Source organism: Dermacentor andersoni, chromosome 6, assembly GCF_023375885.2.
Source record: "Dermacentor andersoni chromosome 6, qqDerAnde1_hic_scaffold, whole genome shotgun sequence".
In the NCBI taxonomy this organism is placed as follows: domain Eukaryota; kingdom Metazoa; phylum Arthropoda; class Arachnida; order Ixodida; family Ixodidae; genus Dermacentor; species Dermacentor andersoni.
The window spans coordinates 144487465-144507703 of record NC_092819.1 but is presented as its reverse complement, the minus strand read 5'-3'; the positions used below and the strand labels follow the sequence as shown (position 1 = coordinate 144507703).

The following is a 20239-nucleotide window of genomic DNA, read 5'->3' as shown; positions in this document are numbered from 1 at the left end:
ACAAAGAGAAGCATACCCACAACCCCACAAACAACTGGACAGGTCTCAAGAAACAGATTGGAGAAGATTGCAAACCAGAACGTTCCGAAACCCAGTACACTTAAACAAAATAAATTCAACATAATATCCAGACGCGAGCTGTAAGCTCTGCAAACACGAACACGCAGACATGGCACACATCTTATGGAAGTGCACACAGATCAGATCAGTATATGTAGAGGACAAGATAGAACCGGACCTTCTCGAGGAGCGATGGCTAAGCGTTCTGACTAGCTCAGAACTACACGACCAATTATGGGCTATCCAGCGGGCCCGGGCAGCGATGGAAAGGCTATGCCTCACCGCACATAATGCCCGGGTGGCCTGAGCCTGGGCTGGCAACCTCGCTGGTCCTTTTTCCACTAAAGTTTTTTTTCCGTCCGTCCGTTTTTGCGTTTTACATGTATTTGAATTGGCCGCGTCGGAGTTGTGCTGGAGCTAAAGCTTCCTCTTAATATTCTGTTTCTTCCTCAGAACTATCCATCAATTTCTTGCCCAGTCCCTCATAGTGTGTAGAAAAAGCACACTTGAGAGGAAACATAGCCAACCTTATTACCTTGTACCGCTACCTCTGCAACTGCTACCGGGCGTGCCACCTGGTGTAATGATCTACTACTAAACTTCAAAGTGCGTATGCATCAGCGCTACGCAGCATACATTTAATACCACGTGACAAGTTTCCCGATACAATGATGATGATGATGATGATGATGATGGGTTATTGGTACCCACTTTGAAACGCGGCGTTGACATAGTCACCAAGCCATCTCGATTTAATCAGACAAGCCCTACATGTTTTTTTTTTTATTCTAGCACTTTTGTATACGTCTCGTTAACCTTCCTTTTCCTCCTCAAGACAATCCTACCATTTCTTCGCCATTCCCCCATTGTGGGTAGAAGCCTGGCGATAGCTGCGACGGACGCCGATGGTGGCGGTGGCGGTGGAGAACATCGCCAACCGTAACGGATATGGAATGAGCCCACAACAGCTCACGCTGTAAAACGTGCTAACGCCACAATAAAACATGGCGTGGTCATTCCTCATGCTTGGCCCACGTTCTATATAGAACAAGCCTGTCGATAACCCAGCATCTAAAACTGCTTCGAAAATTCGCACTGTGCGCAGAGGTTCATTCGACCACTCGACAAGTGTGATCCACACTGTACAGTTTGCTGTTATTAATGACGAAAACGATTTTAGTCGTTGGTGAAAGCCTCATCGAACAAAGATGTTGTCACGCAATGTACCTACAGATAACAATCTGAATTCCTGCCGAAGTAAACAGCACAACCTCTTCTGTAGCAGAACGGTATCAACGCTATTCGTATTGTCATGTTTCGGAACCACTCATTGCTGCTACACCACAGCTTAGAACTACAGTGAGAATGCTGCCGTAAGGTTACGTTATTGAAACAAATTTTCTGAAATGGAAAACTGATCTCCGAGGATGATTGTTATCTCATATTAACACGCGCACACATATCGGGCTCGGTGCTTCGTCCGTCTGAACAACAGCAAAAATTCCGTACATGCCGACCTAAAAACTTCAGTACGCTTCTAAGAACAGTTTCCCAAGTAGACGACGCCACGTCACACTAAATAAACCGCGCGATGCTAGAACAACCGTCACAAACTGCCGTCAAGGGTATTCCTGGCATACAACACGGAGTGCTCGCCCAAGCAAGTATGCCGACTGCCCCTAGATGACACCACAGTGTCCACAATATGGCGGTGCCCATGAAGGGACGCTCTATACCCACATTGGGACTTCTGTGCTAGGAAAACTCTGAGATCCCTGCGAAATATGAACTCGGGTGTCTATTTCTCGTCTATAATGCTACTTTTACGAAGTTATTATTCTGTGAAAAAAAGGAAACGCGGCTTGTAAACAGCTGGGCAACAAAGCAGAACGCCTAATAACGCAATATGTATTAACATACCTACGGATCCGAATGTCAATACAATAGAGAAAGAAATAAAATTTTGGCAGGAAACATCTTACGAAGACCGCCGACGTTGATACTGTTAGCATTGAAACGATGTAGCGAGATACCGTGCTTGGTCATGTATAAGGCACGTACTGCAGCCGAACTCTTCTCTTACGCTTACCTCCGGAAACGCTACTCCATCTAGCGGTGCCACATAGAAGTTCGTGCCAGGCGCATGTCTTAATATATCATAGGAGGAGATCGCAGTGATATACATTACCAGGTTCGATTCGGACAAATATTAAATAATTTTCGTCACTGAAGTTCGCTACCTACACTCACCATTCGCACTTACCCAGTGGCACAAACCCAGTGAACCAACTTGCCGTGAAACAGCTTGATAGAAGACGCATACGCTGTTGCACACACCAAGTAAACCAACTTGTAAAGCGACGATTGGTTTGGAACCCGCTTCACTTAACACATCAGCATACCCATTAGACTACGCACTACCCAGCAACCCACGTTGGTGGGAACATGGCTAGAGATCCAGACACACAGATGGGCGCGAATATAGATAGTTCCGAAATATGCGTGACTGTCCCTAAAGTGCAAATCGCATTAAATACACCAGTTCGAATGAAAACCTATCGGTGCTGATGACTGTCTGTTCAGGCCCCGACAAATTTGGTCACAATGATTTTGAACTCACGTCTTCCACCCACTCCGGACACTGATGGCATATGCCCTTTCCACTAGCAACGTAGCAGCAGCGGTTTCGCGCAATGGCCAACAGGGGGGTGGGGAGGGAGTTGGCTTTTCTATAAGTGTGATGCGGCCCTAGAGGGTCGGGTATTCTCTAAATGTCCACCTAGTCGACACGTCCATTTTGTCGGCTTCTGAAGCGCTTATTGTTCTTGAGCGCCTGTCTCTTTGCCTCACGTACCCCAGGCCAGCCAATCAGAACGTTATCAGCAGACACAGTCGACATGTTCACTAGGTGTACACTAGCAGAATACCCCACCTCCCTTAGCCCGCATCCCTCCCAAGCCCGTATTCATCCGGAACGTCCGTCTGCCCCATTAATCGTCGAACCACGCACGCCATCTGTTTTATTCAAGTCCAAGCCCGGTGCCGTTTCCCACGCTTTACCAGCCAGGAAACGATGTCCTTGCACACTATGTCGGCTCTACGTCCTGATGGTGCAAAACATATCACAGATGCCTGCCCCGGAACGTCCTTTCGAGCCGACAGGGTCATACAGTAAACAGAAATAGCGCAAGAGCCGAAGATGTGTGCACATGATTCTCGTGCAAACCGTTTATTATGTGCTGTTCTGTATCCAAGGGTCTGCGCTAGCGAGAGAACTCTCGTTCTGAAATCCTTTAGCCCAACTTCGCATCGTTGTCGAGGCAGCTCGAGTCCGAGACCTGGTACTTCGGCGATGTCCCGCAGAGCAGGTCGTAGAGAAAGTGGCAATGCCGGGGAACGCCGTGCCGGAGGGAAGATTCTCGCACCGAAATCAGACATTTGGAGCCTGCGAAGTGGGGCGGGATATTTTAGGTAAAGAGCCATCTGTTTTAAGCCTCCAGTCATATTGAAATGCATAGCCGATCTTGCCAATTAGAATGGGCAAAACAACCACTTGCGCTAACATTCCAAGCTTTATCCGATTCTCGTCCGCCCGTTGTATTGAGTGGTTCCAGAGCGACTAAACAAAACATAACGTACGCAGACGGTAACTTCTAGTTATTTATTATGGGAACCTCGGAACTGCATTATATGCAAACGAGACGAAAAAATGAGTGCAAAGCTACGGCATGTAGTGATTAGCATGCAAAAATTGTTTGCATGTGAAGAGCAGAGACTATGGACGCTCACGCATACATGAACATCTCTCCTTAGGTGAGCGGCCTGAAAATATTCGACGTTTCTTTCTGAAAAAAATTATTTCTGCAGAACGAAAACACAGGACACAGTGAGAGAGAGTGCGCTACTCTACAAGGTTATATGAGACTTTATTCCTGACAGAGAGGGAGAGAGAGATGAAAAAAAGGGAGAGGAAAGGCGTGGTGAATACGTGCGCGCAAGTGAACGCGACGCTGTGGAGATCCGTTTACAGAGGTATCTGCAGCCTTGTGGATCAGGAATGCCTCGTTAATACAATGAAACACACCATTCTCAACCTTGTCTTTTCTCCATGGTTCTTATATATTGTTATCCGACTAATAAATCCAGATAATTGTACGCCAGTGGCATGTAGGTATATGACCATTGTCTTATATGTCCATATGTCTTGTATGTTTGCTCTGTACAATATTGTCTTCAAAGACTGTACTAATCAGAACAAATATTTTATATGTAACAATACTAAGGACTTTCCGCTGAAGCATATACAGGGCTTTCCTTCATCTTTTTTTTTTTCAATGAGCCTTTGTCTTCTTACTCTCGCTTCACTTAGGTTTGACTTATTCAATGTCACCACGGTGGTAAAAAGCAGCAAATATCAGCGGGCGCTTAACCCACCTTCGCCTACCTAGCTCATTCGCGCCTCTTATTGTACTTGTACCACAACCACTGACGCATCCTATTTGTGTAGTGTGTATGCGTCATGCGACGTAGAAGGTGATATACAACACAAAGGGCAATATCTTCCTTTTTAAACAATAACCGCTTTTCATACGATACAGTTTAGAGATCCTGAAACCTAAACGTATACATTTAACCAGCGTATACTTACTTTTTTGGTCCTTCACGATCTTGCAGTGGGCACAGTCCACGAAGAGCATGTCGTACTTTCCTACACCAGAAACTGCATGAAACGAGGCAGAAAACTAGCATGAAACTAAACTCTATCGCGCATTTTTATAGCGCAGCTCATTAGAGGCTGTTCCCGCGTTTTGCATCACCGTCGGCTTCGCCGTTGTGCCTCGCCGTAACCAGCCCCGTAGCCGGCGCCAGCGCGCTCCTGCCGTCATCTCTCGCGCACGGCGCCAGCCTTGCTCTGCCCTTGTCCTACAAAGCCGGATCATGGGTTCTCGCCTATCCTCTCGCACCCTTCCTGCGGGCAGCGCCGTTGCGGTGACTCTCGATGCTAGCGCCCACTCCGCCCTCGCTGTTCCGTCTGCCGCTGTCGTGGCACTGCGACGGTACCGGCGGCGGGTGCTCCTCTCCACCTCGCGCGTGATCCACGGCTCTCCGCTCCTCCGTCTCCGCGTCGCGTGGCTCTATGGCTCTCAGCGGTGTCTCTCGCTTCATCGTTTTCGGGGCGCGTGACTCAGAGGGATTTGTCGCCTCTGGCAGTGCTTGCACCTGGCTGTCCTTCTCCCGGCTCCACCCTTGCCCTATACTCCCCTTACCTGGCGCAGTGCCATAACGGTGACTCGAAAAACAGTTATAGCACTTCATCCCCTTCCTTCTACTTCGCACCCAAACCTTGTGCAGCCACATTGAAGCCTGTCTGTGAGTGAATTAGTTTGTGTCCTCTACTCAATGCCCCTGTTATCCAGCCATTTTCTCACCCCAGCTCAGAAGAAACAATAAATAATGATTGCTAATTCTCCCCCGCCCCCCGCTCTCCGCGGCGGGGACCCACTATAGTATGGTTAGATGGTGCGTCGCCGGAGCGCCGGCTCAGTAGCAGCGGACCGCGGTGTGCGCCTCCGTTCGGCACTGCGTGCTCTGAATGCGGCTGCCCGTTCTTCAAATAAGGCAGCAGCTGCGCTGAATGATCACATTACCATGAAGCGTAACCGTCGGCCCATTTTATTTTGCAACCAAATCCATTTCGCTCGAGACACTGGTCAGAGTATGCACGCCTGGGCTCATATTCTCTGTGCTCATAGCTATCGTACGCTGTATGCAGATATATTGGAGGATATGCTCGGAAATCCCGGTATCAAGAAGAAACGCGGTCAGAATAGGGCTAGGTGGCAGCAGAGACCTTGAACACCTACTACCACTAAAGAGAGTGCCACCACTGAAAGCGATTGTGAAGTTTAGCGTTCCGCTGAAGGCGTCTCCGAACAGTGGTTTTAAGAGGAGAGCCACCAGCTACGTTGCGGGCGTCGCAACTCGGCGCTGCACGAGACGAAACCGAAGGAAAACCGTCGGTGTTGGGACGCACCCAGCGAAACGATGAGATATTTAGATTGAACTGTTGCCCTCCGTTTCGTTCAGACCATCGTATGCAGCACAGTCTGGTTTGCAGCGCTCGTGCGTTCGGCAGGAATACTAATCTGAGGGTGCGCAGCGTTGCTGCCAGCGGCGGAAAGCACAACGCTGCCCTGCGGGGAGTGACACCGATTGAGCGGACCGTCCCGGTGCAAGCGCTTGGCTTCGTCGCTCTTGCAGCCAAGCGCACCTTGCGCCCTTCGAGACGTGGTGATTCTCCTCGTGCGGGCCGCTCATGCGGGCATAGACAGCATGACAGTACGACTGGTCGAACGCGTCACAAATGTGCTTGTCACTGCTCTTGCAATAAAACGTAAAATTCACGCCTGTATACAAGGTGCTCGCGCTAACGTGCGCAAAACTGTTAAAACAAGAATTCTGGTACTATGTACAGGTGGGATACCTGCTGGATTAGGATATCAGTCCTCTTCCCCCACGAAGATAATGTTTGTGTACTAAAGGCCTTGTAATTTGAAATCGTTCATTAAACATGTTTTAATATGTGAATTAAGAGTGCGTGATTCGACGGGAACACTGTTGATGCGCCCTGAAGCAACCGATTCTGTCGTTTATAGTGTGTTTGCAGCAACATAGGTCGTTTCTCTTCTCTCGTCAACTTCGGTGAGCGATGGGTTGGTTGAAACTGGGAAACGAGAGGAAGTGGGAAAATAGCCGTAAGTTATCCGCGGTACAAGCTAAGCCGGTAGCAGATGTTATATTGCGACAGAAATTATATATATACTAAATGACTAGCGCAGGAGTAGACGCGGGGCACAAAAGGGCAACAAGGACAAGCGCAACATAGGCCCTTGTCCAGGCGCATACCTGCCGTCGGCGTAGCCGTGAGGTTCCGTGTAAAGTCCAAGGGCGATAAAACCGTCGTCGCGCACCGTATGCTACATATGCGAGCGAGAACATGTGAGGGTGAGCCAGCGAACGCCGTTTAATCGAGCGTGCGCGACCAAGGGACGCGGGCCGGAAGTGTTCGGCGGCTGCTAGTGTGCCTCGATGTTTTATGCGAAGCATACTAGCCGCACAACCACGCTCTTCCTTGCTGCGCCGCGCGCGGCCGCGTAGCTACCATATGACGTCATAACAGCTGCAAAAGCGGAGGCTCAACTCGTGCGCTCGCTTGCGGCCGCGTAGCTACATAGCCGGGTCTCAGCTCGTGCGCTCGCCTGCGGTCGCACAGATGGTACTGCGGCCTAACTCCCGCTCCTCCCGCTAGGGCACTGACGTCACAACAGCTGCAAGCCGGGCTCAACTCTTGCAAGATGGGCTGGGTGGGAATCGAACCAGGGCAAAGCCACCTAGAAAAAGAAGTAAGGCCTCTGCACACCGGTGTGACGTCATGCTAGTCGGATGAGCCGGACAGTCGACGCCGTCGGCGTCTCCGCGCCTAGGTTCGTTGCGCTTGCAGGGTGTCTCTCTGCGCGTCGCGGATACTATGGCATGGGAAAATTAGTGCTGTCCTTAAAGTGACAGCACCTTTTAAATGCATATGCTTCGGTTCGAAAGCAAGACACGTATAGCTGACGCAAAAAATAAGGGGGAGCCGCTGGTTCACCGCAGTCAACACCACCATAGAAAGCAACATTATTTCATGCCTTCTTTAGATTACTTGCCTGGCGACATTTCTTTTTTGCGTGTATCACAACACGACCTGCCTTATTGTGCTTGTGATGTTTGGTCGGGACTAAGACAACCAAACTGCATGCAGCTTAGTCACTTTAACCTTAGACGGAAAGAAAGAAAGAGGAAAACTGCATATTGAAGACACAGAATATACTTTATTCACAAATGATAAGAACTGCATTCAGAAACAAACATTTTAAATCTTCCATATACAATTATCATTCTCACTCTTGCATTGCGTAAAACAGTCCTCGCTGGACACACGAATATCGAGGTTCATTTTATTGTTAAAATTTTATTATTACAGGGTCACGCACAACTAATTCTCAAATAGAATAAGCTTCCGTCTTTGTTGTACCATTTCTTGTGGTTATTTTATTTCCACCCGCCTTGTTTGCAGACCTTATTGGTCTTCATAAAATACTGAGATAATGGTGAAAAGTAAGTAAAAAATGAGAGGCCTACTCTCAGTCCTAAAGGAAAACATGCAATTAATGGATTGCGGTAGCATGGAGAGTTCGAATCATACACAGGTAGCACAATGCACTCAAATAACATTTGAATTGGCCAAAATGCAGGGTTTACATTTTGATAATGTAGGCAAATAAGTCCTAGCTACGCCACAGGTTTCTTTTTACAAGGGTTCTGTCAACACAAACATACGTAGATGTTCAACAAGACAGAGCTTCATGAATAAAAAATAAATAATGAGAAACATCTTAGGCCTTCAAGGTCTGCAATTTTCGGTCGTTCTTGGCGTTGCGTAATTTGTCGTTTTCTGTGCGGCACAAGCTGTTCAGCAGTGTATTCGCTGCAGCACTTACAACATGCCCCATTACCTCCTGTGCAGGATGACCGAAATCACACACATCGACATCCTCAAAGTCATGAAGGGTAGCGAACACAAGGCCGACAAAGGTATCTTTCTGCCTAGGAAGGCTGAAAAATCGTACGGCATATTCTGGTGTCCTGAGTTTGTCCAATATAATTTCAGTAAAGAGTACAGCATTAACTACAACTGCTCGCGGAAACTGCAGGCCACCCCTTGTCATCTTCGTGATTAATGCATTCTCAGGGTCATCTAGATCGACGTCTTGCATCACAAGGCTTTCACTGCAAGATGCGCATGTCAGCTTTTTTAGAGCTGCATGGGCACAATAGCCGGCAACATAGGTTAGTGCCGTTATCTTGACGTTTTTTTCTCAATGTCGGAGTCGGTCACAGTGACTTGAAACTGGCCGTTTCCTGAATCTACACTTGTCTCCAACGTGTTCGCGCTCGGTGGTAGTAGAATGTCCAAATCTGGCAGGTCCAGAACCTTCTGCAAACGCAATTTGTTTTCAGATTCATATATCTGCCTTATAGACACGTGGTAATTGGCACCAGACAATTGCCGGTACTTTCCAAAGCGATCCTCTAAGCTATCAGTTTGAAATTTGCCCAAAAGAACATACTCGAAATGAAGCTCTTTGAGACAGTATATGGCAAGTTCGTGCAAGGCATGGGTAGTGTGGCTGAAAGCTATGTGCGTTTCACGTGTCAAGCGGCCATTGTCATGTTCGAGGCTTCTCCAGTGATCAAGCCATGAACTATTCTCTCTAAGAATTCTAGTTGGGGACATGACGATGAAACTATTGGACCTTGCAATTGATCTCGCAACCGCTGTCCTTTTCTTGGCGTCTTGACGTTAACAATGTTCCACCAAGTCAAAATGGTCTCGACATATTGAGAGGTTTCCTTTGCATGCTGAAACGTTGCAACACTGAGAGCAGCAACAGTAGATGAGTTAAAAATCTTTAAGGCCAGTTTAACGTTCTGCCGTTCCATGTTTGAGGGGTTCAGTGCCTTGAAAGTGAGCGTTGGTGCTAGCTTCAAGAGCTCATGCTTTTCAGCTTCGTGCAGCTGGCATAATACCTTGAAAGATGCTGGAAGTATCTTTGGTTCAGCCTCATCACTCTTCGGTTCAGGAAAGTACATGCATTTGCCAATGTTTCTTTGATTCAGCCAATTATTTCTTATACACTTTAGTATGTGAACTGGGTCCACCACAAAAAACAGGGGTCATGATGGGTCAGCAGGATGCTGGTAAACAATGCTGACACTTGCCTGCTTAGCGAAGTAGGACATGGCTTTTCTGTTTATGGAGTTATTGTCCGAGATCACTGCGATTATTCTAAAACCAGATGCCTCTAGATCAAGAACAATTTTCCGAAAGAAGTGGTGCAGCGCCTTAGCATCGATTTGTGCCACAGGAAGGATGTGTACAATATCCTTGTTTGAAGAAAGCAGGCTCAGTATCATAAATACGTGGGCAGTTTTTGCTGCAGTCGATGAATTTACCGCAGCACCAGTAACGAACCCAGCCTTGTAATCAAAAAATGATTGAAGGTGAATCTCATCAATCATCAACGTTACAGTCTTTTCATGCTCTTTATATGTGCTTACAATACGCTTTGCATAGGAAAGAAAGCTACATTCTTGCTGCTCCGTTTCAGGGCGTACATCGTACGATGAACACAGTCTTCTGATCGTATCAGGATGCGGCATCTTAAGCTTCATCGAACTTCTCAGGAATCTATATGCATGAGGTGAAATTGTGAACAAAAGGCTAGCAGAAAACAATAAATCGGGGGGATATCGGCCAGCATCATTCAAAACAAGATCAACTTGACTCTTCAAGAATTTAAGCACTTCCAAATGCCATTCTTGGAACTCGCATGCGAAAAGTTTTGCACTTACTTCCTCTAGCAATGTCGAAACCAATGTCAGTAGATGACGGGCCTTTTCAGAACGCTCAGTGCTGATATCCTTACGTGTCTGTTCGATCATGTGTAACACACTTTTCAAATCTCTCAAGTCGCACAGCTTTTCAGGAACTAAAACATCACCACACTTCCTCACACCCGTTTCACCAAAAAATACTTCGACGCGCAGGTCTGTGGACACGATCACCGAAGTATGGACTGCAGGAGCAGATTGAAGTGACAAGTCCAAAAAGAAAACCTTGGTGCCCTTGTTCAAAACTGTCCAGAAGTCCGAACACTGAAAGCTTGGCAAGGCCTTCAGCAAGTCCGCAAAGCTACCAACCAGATTTTTGGCGTCCTCTTCTGCTTGGGTTTGCTGAAAAAGCATTATTGCTTTTTGCAAATATGTGGCTTCCAAGCGCGCTCTTTTGGCAGCCGGCGCTTCTCGAACGCACACTTGCGGACGCGATAAATAGGCAGGGCAATTGGGAAACAAGCTCGGAACTGCAGTTTTCTTCAGACGGATGTTTTTCATGGCAACTTCGACCACTTTTCCTGTCTTGACGTCCGTGTAAGATGTCGTCTTCAAGTAATCCGATGGCAAGAAATGCTTTTCACAGAGCTGAAATAAATAAAAAAAAAAAACAAGCCGTTACAGGTTTGAAGCTCGACGAAAATGTTGAATTTACAAGCGCGTCGACAGGTGCAGAGACCCATCTATTGTGCACGCGTGCACGAATGCATTGCGCACTATGCTGACGAAACCTATTCGTCTGGAAACCCAGAATAACAATAGAGAGAAGAAATACTTACCACTGTGTACTTCGTTGGCGAGAAGTCCTTCCGAGGAACTGCTCTCGTCCATGCTTCCCGAGTGGCTTGGTCAGATGGGAACTTGTGCACTCGGACACTTTGTCCTCCGTCATAATTGGACTTGCAGTTTGGTGCGCAACAACAGCCAGGCATCGTTGCGCTTCCGTGTACGACGAACCACGCACAATCGAAGAAAAGCAATCGCGTTTACGGTGCAGCATGCCCCACCAAAGCCACCAAGCAAATGCTCCACGCGTTGCCGCTCTAGCGTTGCAGCCACGGAGAAAATTTGTTTTCAGAACGCGCGCCGCGTTCTAGAAACGCAGCGCTCCCCCATCCACCGCTACCATCCGACTCTCGTGACGTATTGAGAGGGGAGAGGAGGTGATGCGGAGGCCTTACATTTTTTTCTAGGTGGCTTTGACCAGGGTCTCCGGAGTGTGAGACGGAGACGCTACCACTGAGCCACGAGTACGATGCTTCAAAGCGGTACAAAAGCGCCTCTAGTGAACGCGGTGTTGCCTTAGAAACGAGCTGTTTCTAAGGCTCAGGCGTGCATCGCTTGCTCAGGCGCACATTTCGTTGCCGCGCCGAACGCTGCGTTGCTCGACGCTCACCGCGTCCAATGCGCGGCGCGTAGTCGCTGCGCCGTAGCCCATTGTCTTACACCCCTTGGCGGGTGTAACTCTTGAAGGCGAAGCAGAGTAACGCATGAGTTGTTTCTTCGTCTAGCCGAACCAAATATAGCCAAGCAACAGCAGTTCACCAGGCTAAACAGTGGTTCAACAACTAAAATAAAGGCTAGTATGCTTCGCATCCTGGGCTTAACCTTAGCTAAGCCACAGCCATTTTATTTCTCACCCACCGCTACGAACAGAGGGGAGACAACTGCAGCGTCTGCTACGGCTTTTGCCCCGCGATTGGCGGATGCCGTAGTAGACGCCCTTGGCGGACGCCGTAAGGGCGAGTTGCCGGTGCTTGTGTGTCTCGAAAGTGAGCTGCGTTGTGGGCAAAGTGCGCGTCCGCGCGGGCGCCTCATATTCGAAACGATCTGCGGTATTTGCAGAGTGCGCGTAGTGCCGGTAGCTGCGTATGCGCTGTGCTTTCGACGTTTCGTCCGCGTCGGGGCGAATATTTACAAGTTTATGAGGATGCTAAACTGGGTACCCGTACTTCGCACAGCTGTTCACTAATTTTCTATCGCAATCGGTGCTGCGCCTTTCAGGACGAAATAAAATTTTTTTTTTTCTTTCTACTTTTTACCTGCTCTATTCGTTCCACTGAGAACCAGAACCATCAGGCTACGCATATTACTCACCGCCATCCAACTGAGTCTGCAAGATGTTATAACTTCGTCCATCAGAAGACTTGTATGTGAACGTAGCGTTCCTGTAAAGATGCAAGGGAAGAGCGTCAAGTTCTCCATACCACAGAACTACACAGGGCAGAACGTGCTTTGTAAAGTGGCCACTTGAACGCAACATTCTGACTAGATTAACAAAACGACTTTATTCTTAAGCTGAAACTCAATGCGCAATGAATCAGCTAGCAACTTGTGGCCGGGAGACGTTTATTGGCATGTGGGCAACACATGGCCACAGAGCTTATTTCTCAGTTCCACCTGTATTTCTTTTGCTTGTTTTGTCTTTTTTTTCTGAACATTCGGTATTTTGAAGTTCATGCAGCTCTTGTTTAGAAATAAAGGCTGTAGTGTTTTATCGGATAAAATGCGAGCACTTCATATTGTTCACTGCACCACTGGCTACGAAACTTGATTCAACGTTCTCTCCTTGAAAGTAAATGTACTTCGTTTAGCGGTGCCTCCGCTGGCGGGGCTTCTCACCGTCAACTATTGTCAGATGTAGTTATTAAAAAAACTGCCAGAATATTGCCTCTTTTACATAAGTGATTCATTCTGTTTGCATTTAAAGAAAAGTATTTGTCGGCTATAGACGATAGTGTGCATAACGTCACATGAAATTTAGTCGAATTCAATGATATACGAATTATAAATGGCAGAGTAGTTTCGGCGCCTGCAAACGAACGTATGGTTCGGCGAACCAAGGCAATCACTGCGTTTGATTTCTCTGACGCCTGCAGTCTATGAAGCGGCCCGCAGCCATTTTAGCCTTATATAGTCTATTATTAGAAAGAAGTTCCTTTGGTTACACAGTAGAAGTAAGCTTGCCCGAGCACCTCCTTCGATATGTAGTCTGTTGCGATGCGGCCTTTACACTTTTCAATGTCATGCCCTGCAACAGTAAACATTGCTTATTCCAGCAGCAATTGCGTTACGCATACGGTCAGTATTTCTGTTTGGTGCCAACAGTTTACCGGAAGCATGCTGACGAATACTGCTCACTGCAAGAAGACTCAACACCGGTTGTCAACGCACAGCACATGGGAAAGATTGGCACCCGGTAATTACGCAAAACCTCCAACGATAACAGCAAAATTATTGCGCTTAAAATGGGCCCCATATTTTGAAAAACGTCATTCGGGGAACAAAAGCCCCGTTTGTGTGCTTGAATGAGCTCCTGCCCGTCGGATGAAACGTGCCGTCAGCGCAAATTGTTATAATTTAGTGGTGCGGCTCATTTCGCACGTACGTCCCCGTACGGGCTGCCCCACCCTATTGCAAAAACCAGCGTCTTCCAGTGTGAAACCAGCGCGCTTTTTGGCGCTGGGTCGCACTGGGTACGCTGGTACTCGCTGAGACTCACTGGGACACCAGTGAGAACGCTGGACAAGAGCTGGGTCACACTGGAAGAGACGCTGGTTCCACTGCCATGACGCTGGGGCGCACTGGTTTGTGCTGTACAGGCGCTGGTTCTCGCTGCAGTTCGCCGGTTCGCACTGGAAACTGCGCTGGTTGTGTTTGTGCCGCGCTGGTTCCAGTACGCAAGGACGAGCGGTGCTAAATATTAAATGCTTTATACAATTTCATCGCTTGGTACTAGTCTCTTGTCCTAAATAACGCTATATCTTGGGGTTATAAAACCCTATTTCGTGTCGCAGTTTGGAATAAAGGTGCGTGAGCTGCCCTGTTTATTCGTGGACATTTGAAACAGATCACTTTCGGCCTTTTTTTTTCATTTTTTCTTTTGACTGGGCGGATAGCTAAATTCTTGAATGAAACCACGTAAACGCAGAGGACGCCGCGTTTTTTAGTTGTTCGCACGTAACTTATGACTGGGAGTTGTCACCATTGTCGCAGTGTTGTGGAGTGGACATGAAATGCAGAAGTCGTTCAGACGCGCGCGAACGGACCCCGAGTTCGAAGCCTATCGCTGACTGATATTATCGCACCGATAAGAAAGCTGGGGTGATTCGTGCGCTTCCACTTTCCTATTGTACTAAAAAAAGTTCTGAGGCTCAAACACACACATTTTAGCTTTCGCCAGCCACCCGCGCCGAGATCGGTCCCCACCGAAGCTTAGGCCTAGCGTATCCGCCGAGTCCGTCCTCACGCTATCGGCGCGTCTAGGCTCGGGAATCAAGAACTCTAACAAAGATAAATCACTCTATATTTCAGCTTTCGCATCGGTGTCCTTAAATAAACAATTTTTTCATGTCTACAGTGCCAGCACAAAAAGCGATGACCGCCGATGTGACGCGTCATAAACACAGGTATATGTGCTATCGCCGCAGGCTCCCAGCACTAGCCTGCGCTTCTCTGACGAATATATATGACTAGACAGGCGTGTTGACTGAAAGGCATCACTGAACTAAGGAAACGTTTCATATCCTTTGCGTGAAGAACAAGAAACGGCTATCGAAATCGGCAGTAACAGTCCATACACCGTCCCGGGTCGGCGGTTCATTTAGGACTTTTTTGGAAGTTAAAATAGCAATCGCAAGTGAAAATCGATGTTCTGGCACTTCCAAACATACTGCTGAGTACGGACAGCAACTTTTTCTTTCTGGTAAAGGCGTGAGTTTTAGTTGCTGGGCAATAGCGCATCAACCATGTCTGTACGAGACGTAGCACTGCGAAACAAACTGCTTCTCGGCTTTAACATGGCAAATTATCCGTCTGTTTCAGTCTGCTAGCGTGACGTAGCGGTAAAGTGCCAGGCTTGCGATTGGGAGCACTTTTATTTTTACGTTTTTTTTATTGCACTAAAACGCTCTTTGTTGCTTTCCGTATTCAAAAGAACATATACGGTGTCCAGGTACCGCATATTTAACGCGTTAGAGCTGTTTTTCGCACGCGTAGCCAGTGCCTCCCAGTACGCCGCGCCTTCCCAGCAACCAGCGTGCTGCACTGGGCCCATAATCCGGCGCACTGGGTCCCTGTGGCACTCGGTTTTGCAATAGGGCATCCACCCTACTCGACGTGAAGATGTATAACCGCAGCTTGAGCGGTGGAGCCTACCATGCGACAATAGGATCTTGCGCATCGGGTCCCCAGAAATACATGGATGCGCAAGCATTTTTGTTCTTCTATTCGTATACACTAGCGGCAAGCGCGACAACGAGTGTTCAGTTTTGGCACGGCTTTTCTCCTAGAGCTCGTTTTCAATCAAACGTCGTGCTTTACTGCGAGAGGGTTCAAATTATGACTCAAATGTGTAGCTGATAGGGTTGACATTTCAACGAAGATGCGTATAATGATATAAGACTGCGCAAACCTGTACGGTTGTACTGAGTTCCTGCAGCGGTCTTCTAAGGCCACGAAGTTCGTGACACCGAAGGTGAGTCGATACGCACCTTTCGTGGCCATAACCGTAGCGCACGCGGAACCGGCCCTTCGCATCGACCACCTTGCTCATCTGGGTGTCCCTCAGGCAGTTGTCATGCGCTCCGAAGGATCCTTCTTTCTCGTTTCGGTAGAGAACATACCAGGTGGCACCCGGAGACGTGCACTGCGATCAGTGGATGCATGCACCTAGTACAAACTACAACCTTTTGCAACCGTTTTCAAGGCGTATCGCTTGCGACTATTTCGATCCTTCTTTGTCAGCTTGTGCAGCATCATTGGTGAGAAAGAGGTGGGACGCTCCAGCTTAAAAGCGTCGATGACTCCTTGCATGAGGAAACTGTCCATCGCGGGCGAAGAACTCTGCCCTTGCTCGACAATAAACGTGTACTCTCTTTGTGTGAAGGCAAATGAAACTACGGCAAAATACATTGTTTCTCTATCCTCTTGCTGTACAGCTGCAATATACACACACAAATATATATATATATATATATATATATATATATATATATATATATAATCTGAGAGAAAAGCCTGAACTACTATGATCTAGCTTGCTACTCAGAGTTCGGTAGCGAAAAAAGAAAAACAAAAGGAGAAAGGGAAAGCGAAGAAGACTTTGATGATGATGATGGTCACACGAAAGGAAATAACATGAACAGTGTTCCGCGTTTCACGCTTCGGAAAGTCCTGCATCTATACTTTCACATGCACTTAGCGAGTGAGACCGACCGAGCCCGAAATTAAAGACGAAATCTAAAAATCTCGGAAAATTTAACTGACAAGCTCGGGTTTCAGGACACACTGAACAAAACCCGGCTGTTCTGATGTGCACAGCGTCAACTTCCGCCAACTTGTTGGATTTCGCTTTGCTGGCGTATACCGAGCTAGTCAACGATGTCGTAAGAGCCCTGCGAGCCATGCAGAGCTGAACAGATGACAAATTTGACGAAGCCCATAAGAGCAACCCCGGTAGCCATTCCTCGTGACCCAGTGGCGAATGCCAATTATATTCAGCTGGAATTAACAGCCTGCGTAGGCCACGCGACGTGACTGTCACAATTTCAGTTAGCACACTGTAAGCGAGAATCCAACGCGAACAGAGCAACGAACACTCTCGATGGTTGCGTGCGTGGACATTTATCATCATCTTCGACGAACAGCATGTTCCACTACTTCTATAGGATCTTTCACGTTTCCCGTGCGACGTGTTTTCTTCAAGGCGCTGCGAACATGGGGCATTATACAACTTAGCTCTTTAGAGGCTTGTCGCCAATACGTGAGATTGAATTACCCATTTTTCGTGGCACTTATTAAAAGTTCGAAGCGCAGGTCGCCGCAGAAAGAGGCTCGGTGTAGGTTTCGGTTGCAAAGCAGCGTGCCTCTTGGAAATGCCATCTGGACGAATATCTCGGGCTGCAAAAGCCCGTAGTGCTGCTATTCGAGGCGGCAAAGTGAACTTTTCCGTTGAATAATCGCTGAACGATGAAGAGGACTGTTCGAGCTTAGAGTCCTAAATAACCGCACGCGTGACGATGGTCGAACTTTGCCGCGTACAGCAGACACGAAACTAGGTCGTCAGAAAAATGGCGGACGCGGCTAATGTTTCCAGGAAAATCCATTTAGAATATTTCCTATTAACTGGACTTGAGCGGGTTTACTTTTATCGAGCATTAAGCGACTTGGTCGCGCTGTTATTGATATCGAGGCACTTTAGCAAATGCTCGAACTCTGGAAAGTAAAGCATGTTGGGTAGGCAATATGTTCAGCACAGCTTTCTGAATGCCTGGACGTCTGTTGTCGCCTGGAAGCCAGTCATACCGTCAAACTGTTGATCTCCCAGCGAGCTCACCTTTTCGACACCCTGGTAGGCGGCCAGATCGGGCCTCCGGAACGACGATGCCTCCGCGGTGAGTGCTGCAGAACCCACCCTGCAGCGCGCGCCAAGCGCACACAAGACGGCCAAAATAAGCCATGCCGAAGCCATGACGGGGAACACGGACGTACACGGAAGCGAAGGTCCGAAGTATGGCGGCCAAATTGGTAGCTGGAAAGCTGCTTAATTGCAGGGTGCTGAGATTTATATAGCACATTTAGCGCGGCATCTCGCACGTGCCTCAGTCGTGGCAAAGGTTGAGTGAACTCACTCTTGAGGCATAAAACAGTCGGGGTCACACCTGTGGCGCATCGCTTGTGCCACTTTCACGCACGTGGTGCGGCATAGCACGTTCGGACCATTAAGCACGATCAACATTTCTGTTCTTTTTTTGTGCGTGTGCGTGTGTGTGTTTTTGGAACACGTGTCTGGAACATTGCAGCTTCATTTCCAGCGGCACTATTGCACGCACGCTTGCGGAATTCACAACAATCGAGACGTGCGCGCGATGTGGAGCGAGGTGAATGACCTCGCGAGAGAAAAGTTGTAAATAAACACATTTCTGTGAAATGGTCTGTTTACTCAGGGTATTTTATTCATTTTTGTACTGATTTCCTCAACGCCAGGGGTAATCGTCGCGTTGTTCTGTTCACTGATAGAGGGAGTATATAATGCAATTGATTAAAAGAAAGCTGACGCTTAGCTTATTAACAGCCACTTAACGCGCTTATCTAGCATTACTTCTAAATGAGATATTGAGAAAGCAATAAGAAAAGAGCCTACTCATAGGATCGTTACTAGTAGAGATGTGAAATCGCAAGAAATGAATGAAAAAAAATTATTGTTTCTAACTTTCGCCAACTCTAGACAAATATCCTTAACTTTCTTACCATCCGGATTGAAAAAGAGGTGGGTAATTGGAAAGGCATGCTTTCCAAACTTATGAGGGAAGTCGCATAATGACCACAACTCTGTGCTGCCGTAAGGTTTCGGTCGCCGTTGCGAGGCATACGTACGCGTCGGCTCTTGGTCGCCTGCCGCACCGCGTTCTTGCACATTTTCGCTGCTATGCAAACAGTGTGTACGGTTCCGGTCACAAGGTACACAACTGTGCAAATTCAACAGGGCGTTCAGTACGCCGGCTTCACCTGAAACATCGCCGCGCGTTGCCGTGCCGACGGTTTGTCCGTATTTCACACCTATTTTTCGCGCAGGTAAGAGCAGCAGTTTTAATTAGCCAGTCACTAAAGCGCACTTACAAAAATGTGTACAGCTTCCACGAGGCAGGGGCGCTATGACGTAAAAGTATTCCAAACTTTTCTATTCCAATTCTGTAATCAGCCCACCGCGATTGGTCAAAACTTTTTTGGACTGCCCCCACTTCACCTGCCTGTCACGCCGCGTCACGAAAACCGCGATAGCTCCCCATCTGATGTGACGTGTCCACACTGATTATGCATTATTTGACCGAACAATAGAAAAATAGTTATTTATGACTCGACGCCTTTTAGCCATTAGCCCTCGACCATTGGTCAAAAGTTTTCTGGCTGCACCCACCTCACCTGCCTGTCATGCGACCTCACAAAACCGCAAAACCTCGCTCCGTCAAAGTGACGTTTACGCATTAAGGATGCATTAATATGCCGAACAAAACTGAATTTTCTTCTGAATAGCCGCATGCTGCCCCGTTCCAAAAGCAATAAAAGATGGCTGCCTCCGATCGCTGATGTGCTGGCTACTCGCACCAGCCGGAGGGCATGGGTTTATTTGCGTATAATAAAACTTCTTGCGTGGTCGTGTAACGTTTTCAAGCACTTCGGGCACGTTTACGACCTCGTTCTGCCAACTCTTTTTTGCTGAGAATCTGTTTTAGCGTCAATCTTAAGGTTCCGTTGCATGCCACCGAGATTTTCGACCAGCCACCGCAAGCTAAGTAAGGGAAAGCGGACCAATCGCAGACACCGGCGCCGCCCTCTTCAACCCACTATCGATTTTCAGTGCAGTGGCTCGGCCCTATCGAATCCCTCTCTAATTGAGCGTGGTCCTCGCCTCTTGTCAGCCAATTGGATAAGACAAGCCGTTCAGTGTAGGCAATGTTATTCGTTTTACGAGCAAACAAAAGTGACCTCCTATGAACGAGGAGAGCGCTTGATCGGTCTGTTCAGACAACCATGTGGGTGACCGCCCGGTGCTTGCGTCGGAGGTTACGCAAATTTGACATCAGGAGATTGGAATAAAAACATATTGGAATAGCTGTACGTTATAAGGTCTCAGGTATCCGTTTTCCCGCTGCATTATTCAAATAAAGAGGTGCGTCACTCGCCC

At 47.9% G+C, this 20239-nt stretch overlaps 1 protein-coding gene across 1 annotated transcript; it reads right to left on the bottom strand.

Moving 5' to 3' along the window:
* Nucleotides 1–3293: 3293 nt before the first annotated feature.
* Nucleotides 3294–18025, bottom strand: LOC126523388 (uncharacterized). The gene is made up of 5 exons (XM_055066724.2): nt 17891–18025; nt 16047–16201; nt 12652–12722; nt 4709–4780; nt 3294–3505 (listed from the first exon to the last, which is right to left on the bottom strand). The coding sequence occupies exons 1-5, from the start codon at nt 18023–18025 to the stop codon at nt 3354–3356; spliced, it is 585 nt and encodes a 194-aa protein (XP_054922699.1). The 3' UTR covers nt 3294–3353.
* Nucleotides 18026–20239: the final 2214 nt, after the last annotated feature.

Bases quoted from the DNA above. Each gene is read 5' to 3' on its own strand.
- LOC126523388 (XM_055066724.2), bottom strand. From the start codon at position 18,025: ATGGCTTCGGCATGGCTTATTTTGGCCGTCTTGTGTGCGCTTGGCGCG. The intron at 16,202-17,890 runs GTGAGCTCGCTG...CACTGATCGCAG, and splicing joins CCTACCAGGGTGTCGAAAAG to TGCACGTCTCCGGGTGCCAC. The intron at 4,781-12,651 runs GTGAGTAATATG...CGTTTCATGCAG, and splicing joins GCAGACTCAGTTGGATGGCG to TTTCTGGTGTAGGAAAGTAC.